This window comes from Ptiloglossa arizonensis, chromosome 8, assembly GCF_051014685.1.
Source record: "Ptiloglossa arizonensis isolate GNS036 chromosome 8, iyPtiAriz1_principal, whole genome shotgun sequence".
NCBI classification, from domain to species: domain Eukaryota; kingdom Metazoa; phylum Arthropoda; class Insecta; order Hymenoptera; family Colletidae; genus Ptiloglossa; species Ptiloglossa arizonensis.
The window spans coordinates 10082097-10102291 of record NC_135055.1 but is presented as its reverse complement, the minus strand read 5'-3'; the positions used below and the strand labels follow the sequence as shown (position 1 = coordinate 10102291).

Below are 20195 nucleotides of genomic sequence, written 5' to 3'. Positions count from 1 at the left end.
ACCGTTGACTTCGATTAAAGTTAGCGATCAAAGTTTGACAGCAATTAGTGCCCACGAATATGGCAAATTGGTCGCAGTTGGAAACTGTAATGGCAACGTGTACCTACTGGAGTGTACAAAGGATCTTACGTCGTTCACCGCAGAAGAGAAATCTTTTTTATATAACGTAAGAAGTTTTCCTTAATACTTATTCACCCAAAAAATTACCAATCGTTTTTATTTTTCGTGTCAGCAATCTCTTTTACTCATTGAAAAAACTACAAAAACGTGCATAGATTTTAAACGGTCTCGAAATAAAAATATCGAAGAACGAAGGGAATACTCTAAACATTTTCTTCGATCAGCCGCAACATGAAAATTCACATATACAGGACAAACATTCATAAGATATTTTTCATTCGTCTTAGTATGTAGATTTATCCCTTAAAGTATGGATATGTATTTCTCAATCACTCTGTATAGCAAATTTCAATGTTTTTGCGACACGAATAATATTTATTAATCAATTACAGATAAACGTGTAGATGTTACAATTGTATATATGTAAGTCAGTGTAATTAGTAAATTACCCGAGTAAATTGAAGTACGTATTACGTGAAATAATTTAAAATCTAAATTCCGAGCTGTTATTCTTCTTAAATCGGTACTCTGTTATTTTAATGGTATTTCGATGGTACTCCGATGGTATTCCGATAGTATTTCGACGGTACTGTGACGGTACTTTGACGGTACTTTGATGGTACTCTGATGGCATTTTGATGATATTATGGTGACATTCTACCCTATGCTGTATCTAAGTGTTGTTGAATATGAATCGTTAGTGGTGGTTGATAAATTCACAAATTGGTGTTCGAAATCTTCCTAGTGGGTTAGTTTGCCCTAAACGTCAATTTCGGCGCAACTTGTCGCGTGTAGGAATAACCGGGCAGCAATGTTGAGAAGCACTGGGACTTGATCCTAGGGTTGAAGATTTGACGAGGCAATTACCGACGAGTGTTGCGCCTTAGGTTTACGATACGTCGATCGCTATCGAGGACAAAGTAGGAAGACGTTAGAACCGCGCATGGTTGTTAGAGGCGCTGAAATTTCACGGTGGAAAAGTAACTTCTAAGACCTTAATCCCTCGTGCAATTAAGCGATAGGAACGTCAACATTGCCGGCAACTGATCCTCAAAATAGTGCGTACTAGATAGTCCTACCGTAAACTCAGATTTGGATGGTCGTAATTGTTTAACAGTCTTTTAGACACTCTACACGATAGCTAGAAATAACAGCGTCTTTTTTGTTCTTTTATGTCATTGTTTGAAGATTAAAACCACATATTCGGATTAAACGTGAAAACCCGTGGAACTCGTGGAACTATTACAATTGCTTGTTGTTTCTTAAAATTATATTACTTGAACGAGGACGTGAAAATTAATTTCTTAAAATTATATTACTTGAACGAGGGCGTGAAAATTAACTTCTTAATTAATTTCTCGTTCTTAGAGAGAGAGACTCGTCGAATGATCGTTTGAGAACATTCAAGGTGTGCTTTCGTTCTTTTTAGTATTTTAAAGACTGCAACCGATTCGAGAAGGCGGTGGACCGTCAACGGAAGGAACTCCGTATACAGTACAATTACGATCAAATCAATCTGCCTGTGCATAGACGAAAGACAAGAAAAGTTCAAAGCATCGGAGAGAGGAAAAGCGAAACTCCGACCGAGAGGAAGAGTAGTCAAAACAAGCATAGACAAAACAGGAGTAGTCTGAAAAGGGGGAAGAAACACAGATCGAAAGCAAAAACCTCCATATTGACCGAGCCTGATATTGTTGCAGCGGAACAGCATTATTTCCAGATAATAGAAGCGGTACGGTAGAATATAATGGGAGTGGATGGTTCTGCTTTTTTCTAATTTATTTCACACTTACGAGAACTGCAATAATTTTTAGAATTGCAATAATTTCCGCATTCGAGTGATCATTTTTTCACCAGATTTAAGTAAAGAGATCATCCTCTTCGCTAGTTTACATACGTATATACAGAGCGCAAGCGATATTCATCACGTTGAATTGAATTTTATCGATTGGAAATAAAAATAAAGTGGAAATAAAAATTTCCATATTTTTCATTCTATCTTTGCGACGACAGTATTGTTGCATTGGTGAAATTTTTTCGATGAAAATACACCCAAACATGCCCGATTCTGATCATTTGTAATTACGCGTGAAAGAAATCGTTTTTGTTTAGGTAATGTTTGAGAATTTGTTCTGCTGGAAAATCTCACCGATTTATCGGTAATATTCTTATAATGGTAAAAGTATAATAAAGAATGTTATTATTTTGCATTAACGAAATTTCACCAATGTGTTTAAAAATATAACGCATTTATCTCACTTTTTTCAAATCATTCTATCAGAAATATTTTCTTAAGTAAATGTAAAAGGTGGAAGAGGAATGATGAATTTATCGTACAGTAAGCATTCGTACAGAGACGCTTTTGTGGATATATTTCTTTTTTCAATTTTTCTAAATCCGATTGTGTCGGTGATGAGAAAAGTGGTGACGCTCCAAACGCTATCCGTAGCGATAGCAACTACCAACATTTAATCCTTTTTGAAAAGGAGTTGGCGAAAACCGTGGAAATCGATCCTGCGGACGTGGCGGCAGCTAAGGAGTTGCTACGGCAGAGAGTAGTCACGAAACCGAAAGAAAAAGTGATGGAATTAGAAACGAAGAAACCGAAGGAACAAAGTTCCAAACGGATCTGGAGGTCTAGAAGTTTGTCAGTAAAGAGGAGAGATACTCAGCAAATCGGCACAAGGGATACGAATCAGGAATTTGCCACCCAGGTGTCCGATTTTGATTCACGAAGAAAAAAAGGAGCGAAGCGGGTCGAGATCTCGAGGAGTTGCTGTATGGAAGTCTGTAAGCCGGAAATTTGTTGCAAGGATCTAATAGGTAAGGCTGTTTCTTATCGAAAGTTGCGGAAAATCGCGTTTTCTTCGAGACGGAACGTAATTTCCTCTCAAACGTGCTTCCGTTTCTTTTTATTTTCTCGAATCGCGACACTCCTCGACATGGAATTTTTATTTCGTGCGGAAAACTTGATCGAGTTGGAAATTATTTCAACGTAGACGACTTATTTCATTTAACTGCTGCTGAACCTAAGCGCTTGGAAGTAATCTTTTAAACGACACTAATTAAGCGGAGAGCATTTAATTTTTAGAAATTACCGTTTTATCTACGAATGTTCAGTCCAAAAGTTTTCTTCTTCTGAATTTTGTTCGAATATTTTGTAAGCTATTCGAAAAAATAAGTCAATTTCAAAGCCGTTAAATACTTTGAGTTATATTTATGATATTCAATATAAGTTTCACAATTAGATAAACTTAGATTGTAAGTTATGTATAGTACTCTGCGATATGTAAATATTTATAAACTTTTCAACATTTTTCATTTTACAGCTGTTCGAAGAGAGTTTCGAGCTATTCTTCAAACAGCTGTAAAATCAACAATTTTTAAAATTTTTAAAAATCCTTCTAGATGCGAATTGCTATAGTAGGGAAGTTCAGATGAGATGAAGCTGGGTCAGTTTAGTATGCCTCTTCCTTAATTGGATAGTTATGATTTGTTCACTTCTGGACAAAGTAATTGCAAAGTTATTTGATAAAATATTTTCTTTTAAAGAACGAAGGTTTGTTCGTTTCAATTGCAATAACTCTTGATTCCATTTCCCTAAGGGTATCACTTTACCTTCAGTTAACAGATTTGATATTCGATTAAAATGTGGAAAGACCCTAGTTTTATTTCTAGCAGATCATTATTGCTTCTACGTACAGTTAAAAAATTTATACATTAATAAAAATTAGTAGTCTCGACAGAGGAAAAATACAATACGAAATCAGTAATTTTCTCGAATCACTTACTAAATCTTTTTGAGGTGAAACAAGAACATTCATACTAATGATAAAAAGGCACAAGTAAAATAATGACCCTCGAGGAGTCATTGGAAAAATATAGCTCCTTTACAATTACCTCGGACTTACTTAATAATTTCCACAGATTTTTAAGCAAAGTTTTGCGCAAAAGAAGATGTACTGACACGAATGTAGGTTGCGAACCTTGCACTGTGATCCTTGGCCTTTATTCTATCCCGTATCGATCGTTGCGAGATCTGTGCCAGCGTTACTTGAAGTTAATGGTGAATTTATTATACCTTGCATTTGGAAGAAGTGATTCTTTGTTGTTGCTATACGCGAAATATTTTTAGGATTGTAAATTTACGTAACAATAGATAAATGTTGGTATACATTACAATTATAAAAAATACTATTGTATGTACATAGAAAGAATCGAACGATAGCATTAAATTTAAGTAAGGACAAAATTACTGAAACAGTTTAGTATATGGAAAAAAATTCCTTTCAGTTTTTGTAAAAAAACAACAATGTATATGGGTCATAATTGTTGATCCTTTTAATTAATTTCGGATTTTCTGAAGGTTTCGAGGTTAAGATAATCAATTGCATCTACCTTGAATATTTCGTAAATGTAATACAATTGTTTTATAAGAAAGTTTGCAGTAATTGTTCATAACTGCAAAGTTCTATAAGCACTAAGAGATTAATTTTAACGTAGATTTTAATTTGATTTTTACCGTTTTATTTTACTTATTTATGCATTATTATATTCATTAATTATATGCAAATTAAAATGTCATAATAAATTTGCGATACGTGAATATGATTTACGATATAATTTCAAAATTTAATTGCACATAACAATATGTGTTTCCAGTAGCGGCACGTATATTAAAGTTATATTAAATAACAAACTTTCTCTGCCCTCAGTACAGGCTGCTGTAATGCTATTTTGCTTGCAAGACAAAATAAAAGTATCTAACAAGTTTAATTGGAAAACTGCAAATCAGTTATTTCCTTTCTGTTACATATTAATGATTATTATGCACAAATTACTCTCGTTACGAGTAACAGATGCATAAAAATAATAGAAGGCGTAAAGTTTAACGGTTTTCCAGAAAGAATAAGGTAGTTTAATTCGTAACAAATTTTGAGTAATAACCGTGACCTGAATTTTTTTAATTAGAAAGCTACGTGTTATTTCTATTAATGATACCGTTTTCGAACATCTGACAATGTTGTTTCAGTTACCGACTCTCGAAAAGGTTTAAAAAATCGCTTCTAAACCGAGCAGCGAATGAAATAGTATTTTTCTCATATTTCCTTTATATTTTCGTTATACTCTGTGATATTTTTAAACAAATTCAAACCTATACAAAATACACCACTCAATTTAAATGTAATGCGTGTATCCTAGTTTTTGTAGACACCTCACATTAATATTTACGAAGTAATAATAATAGTCTATATATATCGTCCGTATATACCAATGCTTCTTAAACTTTTTTCACTCGTGAACCCCTTTTGTAAGACGAATTTATTAACGATCCCCAGTTTTACCAAATTTGTACACACTACGTATTGAACGATTGTTCTACTTTTTAGATAGTTATGAATAAAATATTCTAATATTTCAAATTCATAAAAAACTCGTAACTAATTACTAATTATTTTTTAAATACAACCGTTTTTAATTTACTTTTAATTATGGTTTCCAACATATTCTGCAATCTCAGAGAATTGTGGTATTATTCCAACATATTTTCATAGTTTAAGAAGTTATGTTATATACAACGCGACAATTCACCTTCCACACGGTATCAGGATCTAGATCCAAAGTTTTCATCTTTCCCTGTACGCGAATGCGTGGAACATCTCGGTTGACATTACGATACCCCATGGTATGCCATATGATAGACAGGATGATTCTCTTGCCAGTAGATTTCAAAGGAGTGTCACCACCTACCTACACATCGCGGTAGCAGTTCCATATTTGTATATAGTGATTCGTCAATGCAGAGGTCGGTGTTGCTGTGTGTCAGCGATTGGTCGACGACGATGAGTACTGCAGCGAGAAACAGAATGAGACTATCACTGCAATGTTTAGGCGACAGGAGGCACTCCTTTGGAGAATCTACCGGCGAGAGTACCATTCTGTACATTTCAATATATACTAGGTTGTTCGATAAGTTTTGTCGATAAAACTTATTGAACAGTACTGGCTGTTCAATAAATTTTGTCGTTCGATAAAACTTATTGAACAGTACAGTGCTAGGTTCTTGAATAAGTTTTGTCGTTCGGTGAAACTTATCGAGCAATCTATTAGATCCACGGATAAAACAAATATGAAATTTTTCAACGAAACTGAATTCCATTCAACCATACTTCTATATTTTTGATATTCCCAAAACTGCAACGTCAACGTGCAGAAAAGTATGTTCGATCGTGTATCGAAGTTAATGCTACGGTCAGCTTTTATATGCACTTGGTTTATTTCCATATTGGCGACAAACGGCGTCGTAAAAGAGATTTTTGCATTCTGATTGTGCAAAGTCGGAACGAATTCTGCGATCGCAGACGCATTGTTCCAGCATCCGGAAATTTTCTCCAATTTGTTCTCTCCTTCTCTCTCTCTCTCTCTCTCTCTCTTGACTAACGTAAAATCTCAACCGCAAGCCTGCGTTACCGCTCTTTTTTCTCGTCCCCCTTTTTGGTCACCAATTAATTCGAGATTATGTAAATGGGATATTGGTGGTTCGCAGGAATTGTAAGGAACAGTGCAGCGGTCGAGTGAGTTTTGCGATTACAAATTAGAACGGAATTAATTAGTGTCAGGACCGAAGAAAGATCGCGTGCATCGAATACTTTGTTACGAGTTCATCGGAAATGTTGATTCTTGTTAACGATGCAGTGAGGGGAGACGATGCTGGTCTTGTCGTGCACGATAATTTACTTCGTAAAGTACGGTAATTTATGCAACAACATGGTTAACATTTTCAACAAACTCTGGATAAATCTTAAGAAAAGTCCTTCGCGAAAAAGAGAAGTTTGGCTTCATACGCAAATGTATGTATGTATGCTCAGTGACGAATTATCGAATAAACGGTGGAGCTTGGTGCACTTTTGGGCCTAATTTTGCAGGATCCTCCAAACTATACAAAATTATTGTCCAATTTGAAATATTTATTCTCACTCTCGCAAAGGTTTCATTCGTACGAAATTATCTCAAACATAAAGTTGACTAGAGACTACTGAAAATGACCTTAACCAGTTATTGATAAATTTGTCCATATAATAAAGATAATTAATTTTTATATATTTTTGTTTCATTCATCAATATATACTAATAGATTCCTACTAATAGATTTCTTTTATGTTTCTTAATCTAGAAGTAACATGTTTAAATTTCAATATTTTTAAATTCAGATGGGGCTTTCAAACTTTATTTACACCAAACTCCTCCAATGCACAATTTGTTACTGCTTACAGGTACTGTATCGATTAGTACTTTGATACCGAAGCATATAGTATATACGAAGAAGCGAGTTACAGGGTGTTGCGAAATTTGCTACATTCATTTACAGTGCATGCGCAAACTGACGAATTTTCGAAGTCTTTTTCTTTTAAATAAAGGTTCACTTGCAAGTTTATTTTTCTATGAAACATCATTCATGTTTCAACTGTACAACCAATACCAGAAACCCATACATAATGTATAATTAAAATTACTGTTAAAGGCTTGTATCTTATACGCTGTACAGTATTATTGTTATATCAAGGAGAAATGGAAAATTACATTTAAAATGATTCTCTTACGAGCAGTGTTAATTTCAAGATCGACACGATGTCGAACAAATTTATGAACAATGAAATTTAAAGCTTTATATTTATTAAGCTACAAATTTGTCTTATATTACCTATTAAAAAGGTCCTGTTGACTTTTAAAATGTAAAGTGTCTAAAATAGATAAGTCGATGAAACATTTTACATTCTTGTTTACTGCAAATCATGCACGATATAGAATTATCAATAGTGGATACTATTTAAATTGTTTCATTGCTCATTAAAAAAGATGAAAGATTCTCTCAGTCATTTACGCGAGCAGGGATTGACGTAATTTTATTTGTTTAAAGTTACTATACCTAGATATATTATTTCATGTATTGTATCTCTCGTGTGGCGATTTTTGGCGATATTCTGGACTAAATTTTCGATAAAGAAACTCTGAACAATCATTTTCGAATTTTTCAATTTGATTTTCTCGAAAGATTCGATGTGTGTTTGCAACCGTCGCGTCGTGTACGTTACTTCTCTTGTTGGAACCTAAGAAAATAGAATTACACTGTCGTGGAAACCTAAGAGTAAAACTCACCTTCAAAGACCGAATGATCGATACTGTATTAACAATCTTGCACCCGTGTGTTTCAGAGAAAGCGAAGACTCGGAGGTTGCTGAAAATGAAGGAGTTGGAAGTCGCGGAACGTATCCCCCAAATACAATCACCGTTCCACGTGGAAAATAAATGGTGTCAAACACTAGCGGAGTTCATGGATGAAACAGCTGAACCTTCTCCTGAGTCTAAGAGCAAAATGTTGAAGCTCAAGGAGATGCCACCGAACGTTCTCCTAGAGGCGCTCGCGAAAGCCAAAAGCGGAATTCGTGCATGGCAAGATAAACTACTCGCTAAGAAGCTCAATTTTCAAGCAGTCGAGAAGAAACTAGAGAAGTTTGAGAAAAAGGTAGCTACAAGGAGGTCGAAAGAAAGGAGAAATCGGCATAATCGGACCGGTTTGAGAATAACGTTGCCATGAAGTGTCAACGTGCGAAAACGTAGGAGGAGGATGACCCAACTTACGGACGAGAAATTGAAAAAGCAGCAGAATCGGGAACAGAGAGTCGAAAGGTGGACGAAACTCGAACGAAGGTGAAGAAGATCCTAAGGGGGGATTTATCCCTGAAAACTTGCATTCTTATCTCGAAGATCTCCAAAAGACGTCTGTCAAGAATTCAAAGACGATGTAGAAATTATTGATCACGAGTCACCGGTGGAACAAAGGACAACAGGCATGTACGAAGATACGGAACAACCTTACGATTCGAATCTCAACGACGTATTTAACAAAAGGATTCGCGTTAACGACAACTTTTCCACGAACGTTCCCGTAAGGAATAAGAATGCCAAAAAAAGAATTACATCGAGGGGATACAATTGATACGAAATGTATCAGGATCGAGTCACGTTCGCGAAAGTGGCCAGTCGATGGTACAAGTTGAAAACTTGAATCCCGAGAACTCGATGGGGAAAAATGTCTCTATTTTTGAGCGCATTGCGAAGCAGTCGAAGGAAGAGTAAGGAAACAGGACGAACGAACAAGATGTATTTATCTTTGGCGCAATTCCTTCAGTGGAGGAGAGCTCGAACATTCAAATCTGAACGAGCCACTTGAAAAGTAAACGGCCAATTATTTAATCGATCCCTCTATTGCCGCAGAGACAAGAGTCATCGGGATTCAGCGTAGCTTTCCGGAGAGGAGCGAATATCTTTGAGCATTCGTCGCTCGTGCTCGAGATATTCCGTGGAAGGCAAGGAAACTGGGAGGAAGACAAACAATCTCGTCAAAAAGTTTTGCCGAAGAAGAGGCTTTTTCTTTCGCCGAGAGTTTCTTCAACGTTATTACGCATTTGTTAAACGGAACTCTGGAGGAGAGTAAAGCGAGCAGGGCGACGCGACCAAGATCCTTCAGCTAGGCGATGCATCCGACGTTTCGTGAAGTTTTCGTGCTCGTGGCGTTCTTCCTACGGAAATTTGTCCGTTACCTTCCTTCGAACAGCATCAAATTCTGTTTAAAAACAGGTGGTTCGTACGCGCCCGACGAGCATCGACGAGGAAATTATTGGACAAAAGGAGAGTGCGAAAAAGGACGAGGCAACGGAACTGTGAACGCTCCAAGTTTACCACTTTTCTTGTCGTTTGAGACTCCGAAGGCCCTGGTAGCTTTCCATTTATTGCCGGAGTTTAAACGGCCCGTTCTTGCCAACTTGGACGGACATTACACCGGAAAACATGGAAGATAATCCGTCTGGAATTTAGGTGGATGGATGACGAACTTGTGACGGAATATCTTGGAAACTTTTTCACGTTCTCGTCTTCGCGTAGATGCCATTCTTTGTCACTTTATTCAGCGAACAATGTCATGTTGTGGCAAAGCGAGCCCGACAGGGATTAATTAACACCAACCGATCAAAGAATACAGCAACTGGGATAGGAAGCGTTGCTTGGGAATAGGTACGAAGTTCCCATGGTTCTTTTCGGGTGAAACTTTGCGCTCTGAAATACTACTATGTCTCGTTTCACGGTGAATTTCTTTGCTTGGAACTTTTCCACTCCCGTAAGCGTGAAAAGTTACTGGTTAAATGTCGACACGAAAGAACATCACATTATTCCTTGTCCACAAAAGTGTCTCGTAAATTATTGAATAAATACTCGGTGACTGGACAAGATTCAGTGGCGATTATGAAGGAAGATACTGTAACGAAGTAACCTAGCGGGAATGAATACAGGATTAGAAAATTGTTCTTGTGATAATTACACCGCTGAAACCGAAACGGTTCGAGACTTAGTGGTTCAGGGAGTGATTGAAAAAGAAAAAAGAAAACGTAAGAGTTTCCTGAATATTTTGGTCCACGTGGTAGATGTCGTTAATATTTATGGACGAATTATGTACGCTTGGATCAACGTTTGTGCACCGATGCAAGGTAAACACGGTGTTTCGCAGAACGAAACCTTTGTTCACCGAAGATTCAAGAACATCTTTTTCAGAGATTTTTTTACCAAATCGATCGTCATTTTGTGATTTTATTTTCATAACTTGTTCTCTGATATTTCATTTTGAACATTTTACGATAGTATAGCATTTTTTTGTACTAGTAATAAATATTGGGTTTTTTTGTCAACGTGTTTTATTAACAATGTTGGGGGAGAAACGTTGGATTTAAGGGTGTTGAAATGGTTAGTATGAAATTAATTTTCATTTGTGAAACGTAAGACAGCAGGATAGACACGAGGTAAAGTGAATTTCGATCCATATATTTCACAACAGTATTTACATATTTGTTTAGTACGGAGATATGTCCGGTTGAATGATTATAAGTGTTGAATACGGAGACTGTGAATGAAATCAATGAACTGTTCACGTCCCCCCTTTATGTTAAATTAATGCAGCAAAAGTTACCTTTTGTCGTTGCGATATAACAACGTTATTGTTTATTTAGGATGCTCTGGTTGATGTAGCATCGTTGAGTCATTGATAACCCGTAACTGTTTTAGTTGTCGATTTTTCGTTTAGTGGGCAGTACAATAATTTCCGTTTTCTTTTATATTCTTAATTAGTGTTTTGAAAAAAATCCATCGTTTCTTTTTTATACGTACTCCATGCAACCATTAATGTCACTTAAGACAACGATACTTATCACTATTCGCACGAAACAGTAATGAATCATAAATTACTCCACGATATCAAGCACGTGGCTGAAATGTCACTGTACCAATTAAGAATCAACAATACAATTATGTGGAAAGATTACTAGTATCCAAGACTCTGTGTTTTTGCTGTTGGTCCGATATCTCGATGCACGAATATAGTTTGTTAATAATAAGAGCAATAAATGGAAAATTTTCTCGCTCAGTGTGAATCTTAAATTTCATTCCATCACTATAATTTTATTCCATCAAAATAATTCCATATTCCATCAAGTAAATGATCTTGAGCTATAATTAATTTCAATTGCTGTTGACTCCCCATAGAATTATTACATAACGTTTCGTGTATTGGGTGATCGGGTTTATATATTAATGGTCCTTTCCTTTTCCATCCGTCCTCTACTCTTCGTTTTACCATTTGGTAACTTTCTCCATAAAATTTCGATTAATTAGTGCTCGAAAGTATAATTGTTAGAATTGCGATGTATCGAGAAAAAAGGCCAATAATGTCCCGGTCGAAACATTGATGGGTTGTAATTCGAGACTCGTACTTGATGGAGAAGTTTTCCCCTTATTGCTCTCATCCACTCACTTATCACGAGATGAGTTAATCTCAACAGGTTCATTAGCCAGCAAAGAGGGAATCATTATTCGATAGCAATGCAGGCCGTTCGTAGAATGCTCCAGCTTCGCCGTAAAACTATCCTCGAGGATTGAGGTACCGCGTTGTAAACAAGTACACCGTGCATCACGAGGGTCCAGCGAAACCAAAACGCAGTCGTAGTTCGATCTTCCATCCGGATTCCAATTTCGCCGGGCTTATTCGGCCGGAGAGGGAAAAAAAAGGATCCAGTTGCTCGAAACAATCGGAATCCTTTTTCTCCCGCTGGGTGGCGTGCACAGCTAGCAACGAGGAAGCCGACAAACCAAACGTACGTGCATTAGCTGATGAGAGGGAGGCAACGGTTTATCAGGCTTTTTGACTTGGGAGGTCGCCGGGGAAAAATGGTCGATTGGGAAAGCTTGGAACAACGCGAGGCGGAAAAGCGACGATGACGACGACGACGACGACGACGTCGACGACGACGACGACGACGACTACAAAGGCAGAGTCCGAATGTTAAGTAACTTCCCTAGCTATAACGGTCACGGGGATCCCCGCTCAAAATGGCACGAACACCGCCGTCCGAAATTACTCGGACATTTTGATATCGACTCGCTGTGCAAGCCGGATTTAACTACGATGCCGTGCTGCTCCCGCTTTCTGGATTTTCCAGCGGAAATTTTGGGATCGCCGGATGTTAAACGACTCGTAAAAACTCTCGCATCGGGAGGGATAATACTCGGCTTCAGTTTGTTGAGTGGTGTCCTTGTGCGTTTTACTGGAACGTTCGTGATTCGTGTCGTCTGTTTTAACTTCTAGACGCTCTGTGGACATCGGGATAGCGTGTCAAAGAGAAAATATAGAGGAATTTGATTACGTACCGTGAATGCGTCGTTGGTGCGTTACCGAGCCCTCGGTTCTAGAAATTGGATCTGTCGTGAGATATTTTGCAAAGGAAAATATCGAGCATATCGGTTTAAAATTTAGTACGTATATTTACTTATATTTCGACAAAACGTATCGACATCGTTTCGAGTATAAACGATTCGTTCCGTCGAACTTTAATACAATATTGTTTCACAATGGATATTATAGCTCTCGTTCTGGTCACCGAACAAAGAAATTTTCAATTCGAATAAATTGTGGCACGTATATTGTTTGTACGGAAGTAGATGCGAAACACTGAAAATCAAAATTTACGGCAGCGTTCTAAATAAAAAGTTCGGTTATTGTGCAAAATTTTGTAGCTTTTATAGAGGTACAATTATTCTTTATAGATATCGAGTAGATTTTGGTTTGGACGATAGAAAGACACTTCTATTATACAAACGTTAAATTTCGTGTCAGCCGGTTCGTTTGTCAATGAGCTTAAAAAATATATTTTAAAGAAAGATGGCCTTAAAGGATTCGTCTAGTTTGTAGATAAAAACAAATTAATGTTTTTTCTTTCGACACGTTAAAACTTCCAATCGCAAAACGATTATTGAGATATAAAAAATGATCAATATTTGTAAATTTATTTCTTCATCGCTCGAAGAAAAAGGACAATTTGGTGGAAAAATCGAATTTTTCCTTTAATACGATACAATTTTATCAATTTTCTAGTTTTCTTATTTATTTTAATTTGCGCGATAGCTACATTTATATAGAACAAGAAGCTGTTGGATCTTTTGTTGAATTTGAAGGTAAATGTTGGTTACAGTTTTTATGATAGATACACGTATGGTACATATCATTATTTTACATGTGCGTCAATTTTCGTGAAAATCGATTCGTTGGTGTCAGTTTTTACGGGCGTCAGTCCAGGAAAAGTAGTTTCAAGGAAAACGGCTTTAAATTTAGCCATCGCGATATGCGACGGTTCTACCCGTAAAAACAACTGTATACTGTAATAAAATTCACTACTGAAGTTCAATGATTTGTTTGGTGAGCATTGTACAATTCTAAAAATGAGAACGAGGCTATGAAAAAATAAACCAAATACCTTTATACTGTATCTTTCAACAAATGATATTTCATTATTGTAAATAATATAATTACAATAATGTATGAACTATTGTTATCAAATTCTATTTAGTTAATTACCTCGAAAATGAATGGAGATAGAACGAAAAGTTTCATTTGTGAATTGTTATTGTTTCCATTAATTTTCGACAAATTTAACCGAATAGGTATTTCATTCGTAACGTTAAAGGTAGTTTTCCTTTGAATATAAATATCAAACTATAAAAAAATTCTCGTTAAATTTTATAAATAGCAAAGGTTGTTAATTTTGTTTTTTTTTTCAAGTTAGTGTTAGATGTTTTCCTATTTTTATTCTCTGACCTTTTTATTGTTGTGAAATGTTTCTGTGGCTGTTATTGAAACTAGCAAATCTGTACACATAACAACCGATCGATTATGTTTCCTGGCATAGCGTAGCTCATATGTTAATACGTAGCATTCAACTATATCTCACTCGCTCTTAGTGTTTCTATCTCTCTTTGGGTCCAGAGCAACAACCTTAGGAGAAGAACGCTATATAAAATGAATTGTATTAAATAAAATTCGCGAATACGACTGACAGTTATTTTTTATCTCATCAGAGATTGGAAAAAATGTCCAATAAATGCTAACGATGGTCTATTTTTTGCAAAATTTGTAAATGATCAATTAAAGACACAGGAAATTCACACGCTTGGTAGAAAGTTAATTTTAATTACAATTTCCGTGATTGCATCGAGATTTACATTACTCGACATTCAACGTGGACGCCGGCTTACATTTAATATTTAACATTTAATAATAAATGCTCCATCGCCGGTGCATGTTTCAATATTTACACCAAATTAATATTCCGTTCGTTCGGATCACAAGTGCCCAACCATAGGACGTTTGAAATATTTGTGTCTGAAGAAATCTGGTATGCGTATCGGCAAACCATGATTGCATATTTAAGCTCAGTAAAAGGTAGAAACAGAAAAATGGTTTCATTTTGATAGGTCATTTTGATTTGCAAACGACAAATGAAAGTATTCTGAATTGCTTTGGATATCTGCATTTAAGTTAGTGACATTTTATCGATCCAATATTCATCACCAGAAAATCACTTTCGTATTTGAAACTAAATATTACATAAAAGTAACTGTGGTGATTCTTTTTCTTTTCCTTACGATTTCATATTATAATCCTGTAATTTTTATTTTGTTACAGTCTATAGTAAAAAGTTTTTGATCCAACGAATTAACACAACTACAGCAACAAGTTTACATATTATAAATACAAGTAGTACTATTGAAATAAATGGATTGGATGTTCAGTTCAAGAAAATATTGAGTAAAAAAAAAATGTATAAAGTTCCAAGTTAATGAAAGAAATTTTCGATCATTCACCTGAGAGTAGTAATATATGAGATTTAAATTAAAATTTATATTATGAGATAATTTATCGTTAATAATTTTTAATAATTTCTAATCTATTTGGATATATTAAATGCATTTATTTATTTTAAATTAATTTTTAACAATATAATAGATGCGGGTCTATATTTCTCGGTATAAAACTTGTCAAAATTAGATGTGTGTCATATAGACACGAAGCCTTCCGATTGGTAGAATGACATTCGTGATTCATGTGCTACCAATCGGAAGCCTTCTTGTCTGTATGATGTACGACAAGTTTCGTATTGACAAGTTTCCGCGTAATGTATATAACAAAAATCATAGGGTTTATCACAATTTTAAATTTCAATATAATTATAATCCTTGAAAAGCATTTGAAAAAAGAGTCAAAATGTGGAAAATGGAATTACATAAATTATCATATTTGTAACACAACAAGCGCCAATCAATGCCCAAAGAAGCAATATAATATTTTCATATAAAATGAAGTGACAGTGTTATGTAATTTTGAAAAATGTATAGTTTTATATTTTTATTGCGATGCTTTTTTTTGCCAAAGCAGATGTTTCATACCCGGTATCATATGATATTCGTATGGAATAAATATACGTTAAAAAAGTATCGATATTAATATCTTTCGATATTTTCTATCAAATACTTTTGCATCGAATTGTTTCGGTATTTTTTAAAGCTAATCGTAAATTCAATCGCCACTACCTTCAAGTACTGCTTTTTATTTTATCAGTAAAATATTATCAGCGGAAGCAGTAAATATCGCGATAAATCAATATGTAACTATCCGTATGATGCTCGGAGCACTTTATTTCTTTTCTGGTAGTTCGATTATGCCAACTTTTTATTAAGATAATCAACTGAAATTGAATAGTACACCTTTGTGCTTGTAGTCACTCTTTCTCTCTCTCATACACACACACTCACTCTTTCTAGCAATTTTTTGCTAATAAAATCGAAAAGCCAGAATTTAGGGAAATTGTTACGTGATTTGCACATGATTCGTCCAGTGAAACGATTTTTGGCACTGTGAGCTTCGGTAAATATAGAGATATTTTAATAGTTCCCGCTTGTTACGCGCTTTTGAAATTTGTACCGAGTTCGCACGGAAGTGGTTTTTCTACATTCGTGAGTGGCAAGTGAATTTGAGGAATTCTACAGGAATTTATCAGGAATTTTTAAAGTCGCACTTCTGCTTTCAATTAACTTGAAGTTTCTTTAAATTGTTATGTATCGGAGTTCAGCTACATAGAATCGTGCCGATTCAATAAATAAAGATTATGATTATTAAACTCTCGCATGATTACGGATACTGAGCAATGAATCATAATTAGATGGTATAATTATTAAGTAATTAATCACGATCAAATGATCATTATTGTGAAATCGATTATAATAAGGTGATTATTATTACCGGTCGTAATTAGATGTTTACGATCATTGAGTAATTTTTTCTATTTTGGATTATGGTTATTTATTGGTAATGTGCAATTGATCGTGATAAAATGATTATGAGTTTTGCCAATGAGTAATTAATCATGATAATACTAAATAATTGATTAGCTTTAGGCAATTATAATTATCGAGTGATTAATGGTCGTGCCTACTCCGGAATTAACTTCATCGAAAATTATACTTGCTACTATGGAGAAGAATCTAAAGTTCTAAGTAACTGGTAGCATATGAACTTAATATAAAGGCAAATATTAGAGGGTTAAAAATGATTTATAGTGTTCTCAGAAACGTAACATAAAAATCTGACCACTGTTAGTAAAAATATAAATATTTTTCACTGTATTTACTTACTTATTTCACTGTACTTACTTTTAGATGAAAATTGTAGCCAGACTGCTGATTATATGTTGTAAGCTCAAATTAATTGTTTCACAAACCATACATGACTTTAAGTTATAAATAATTATGGCTATTGATGATAATCACAATTAATCATCGCTAAGATTAATGAGTAATTATAAACAATATACTTCATCTGTGATCATAAATTAGTATGTGACAAAAAAAATGTTTTAGTTTTATTAAACTTTCTTGTTAGCCACGGAAAACTTCGAGTCACTTGTACGTATTTATTATCGTTATATGAATATATATTATTACATTCGTAATCAAAATTTACTGCACTATTAATCTAGCCTTGAATCATTAATCAAAGAATATACATTTAAATCTATTTGGAGTAAATTAATATTAAACATTGAACTTCATGTTGGGACATTGCGGTGTCATAATGTTTTAGGGATTTGTTTGATATCGTGGTTTCCGTATTTTCACGCGTAACGAAAAATAATTATCATTATTATTAGCGCGTTATCATCGTTCGACAGAACGTGAACATTTCATCCATAGCTTAATATTTCTTTAAATTTACAGATTCGAAAAATTTTCACTTACCATAAGCTACTTTTCAATGAATTATGATAAATTTTACAAATAACTTCTCTAACGAACTTGGTATTTGATAGATAATTTAATTGAAACAATTAAATACGTACAAAGTGTATTGAATACGAAATTCCTTTAAGAATTTTCTTAGCAGAGATCAATATGTGGTATTAGTTAACCTACTGAAACTTTTTCTTTCAACTTTTTAATTTTTAACGTGTAGAGCGCTTATTAAGAAACTTAATTAATGAACACGGTAGGTAAGAAAAAGCATTTTTCGTAGCGAAGTCTAAAATGTGGTAATTCTCGACAAATTATCGAGAATTTTCTGAACAAAGTCGTAATACACACACACGTATACTGAATATTATAAAAAATAGTTATACCTCTCGCTAAACGCTTAATGAATCGGGAACGGTATACGGAAAAACTATGTTAAAAGGTTTCCGCAATACATAACGTCTGATAGTAAACATTTCTCCCGCAATACATCGATATATTAATTTACAGAAAATAAAAATCATTTCCAATGATTGTGATAAAGAAAACAAAATTTTATCGATAAATGTTATTAGCAGACATTGAAATTTTTTACGCGAGAAGATGTGTTAATTAAGACAAATTTTATTTCATACAAAGCGTTCGTTCGGAAAATTAATCAACCGCCGTTGATGAAATAATTTTATTAGAATACGATAAGGTTGAGAGTCAAGTAAAAACCCTTCAAATTTTCTCGTAGAATACGTCGACTTGTTAACAAAGATGAATCATCTTTTGCGTTCGTTGGGAAAATCGATCAACCAACATTTATGAAAGACAGAGTTCTCTATTAGAGAATTTCATTAACAGATGTCAAAATGTGGTAAATAAAAGGATAAACATTTGATATTTTCCGTTACGATTTTCCCGGATATTAAATTTTCAAGAAAAGTCTGTTACTAAGCGGAGCGTGACGCGAATGCATATTCGCGCTCAAGCAACGAAGCTCAATAACGTGAAACGATCGATTCGTTAAGACAGAACTATTGCGTCAGCGGTTTTTGATGAACCAAGTATTAGGAAAGAATTGAGAAGCCTTGATTGCAATCTTCCGACGGTCGTCCTGCTTTTCCCGTTGATCGGGTCTGTTTCATAGATTGCTGAGCGCAATGCTTCGTGGTTGTATGACTCAAGGGGAAAAATTATTGACAGGAACAAACAAATGCTAGAAATGAAATTGCACCGCGGAATTTATTTCACCGTGTTTCGTTACGACACTTGAACTATTTTCGCGATGGAAATGCTGATTACTTTTCAAAATTTGTTATACGCGCAGGAGTTGCCGCGTACATTGACACATACGTTATTACTGTATGGAAATGAATTTAAACAGAGCCGAACGTTGACGGGGTAACTTGCGACATAATGATTTACAATATTTGTGACCTCAAATTTCACGATCATATTGTCTCTCCAGAATCGAATTTTCGGTGCGTTTTGTTATTTTTATGAATCGTGGATATTTTTCGAAGCGGTTATATCAGAAACTTTTTTATAAAGAGTTGTTCGATATCGATGAAAGTGCAAAGTATGAAATGGTCTTAACCCTAGGTGCGTACTGTTTCTTACTCGATTTCATAATTTTCGTTGAATTTCGTTCGTAATACGTAAAAGTTAATGCGGATATTTCGCGTTCACTCAACGGATCAATTCGATAGCAGCCATTTAAACCTGCAGAAAGTACTTTGGAAACTTTGGTACCAACTAATTAGTTACTGGAGTACGCAAAATTCGGGGCAACGAAAAACATACTGCGATGTTCATTCCAGTTGAACATAATTGTTGTGAAGGATAGGGCATGCACAGTAGACAAATGTAAAATATTACAAAAGGTCTCTTGTGCAATTCGAACTTTAAAAGTTTTTGCTTTCCTATGAAATTTTGTAACGATTTAAAGAAATAGTTCATAATGAAAAATTAAATAAATATCGTGTATAAATTAATATTGTTTCGCTGAATAGTGTTTCATTTAAATTCGAGTAACAGTGTCTTAATTTAAATTTACATAAAATAAATGATCTCGAAATTCAAATTGAAATAGACCAATGTGGTCTATCAACTTTACGACGACAATGACGTATTACATTGTTTAAAAATTGAAGTAAAGAATCCCTAATTTAAAATAGACACCTTTGTTTAAGACTGCGTTCATTTTGTTTATTTTCAAATGAAGAATTTTTACTCACAATATGAGATAATCCTTCAAGACCTTAACATCAATGGGTATTCTGTACAATATTCCACTAATTTTTAAACGAAAACAAAGATCGTCCCTAACTAGTAATTCGTAATAAATCCTTTCAAATTGAGAGCTCCAATAACCGTTTCACCAGGAAGGAAACTATTCAACCCTTTTCCATTGAATAGTCATCTTC

At 34.7% G+C, this 20195-nt stretch overlaps 2 protein-coding genes across 3 annotated transcripts in view; one reads left to right on the top strand and one right to left on the bottom strand.

The window, feature by feature from the left end:
* LOC143150541 (furin-like protease 1) overlaps positions 1–20195 on the bottom strand; it is a 373697-nt gene that overhangs the window by 78081 nt on the left and 275421 nt on the right. The gene's annotated exons all lie outside the window — the stretch shown is intronic.
* The window catches only part of LOC143150321 (uncharacterized), an 80442-nt gene continuing 70703 nt past the window's right edge, over positions 10457–20195 (top strand). Inside the window, exon 1 of the mRNA XM_076318506.1 lies at positions 10457–10661. Coding sequence (XP_076174621.1) covers positions 10457–10661 — 205 coding nt within the window. The remainder of the gene's footprint in view (positions 10662–20195) is intronic.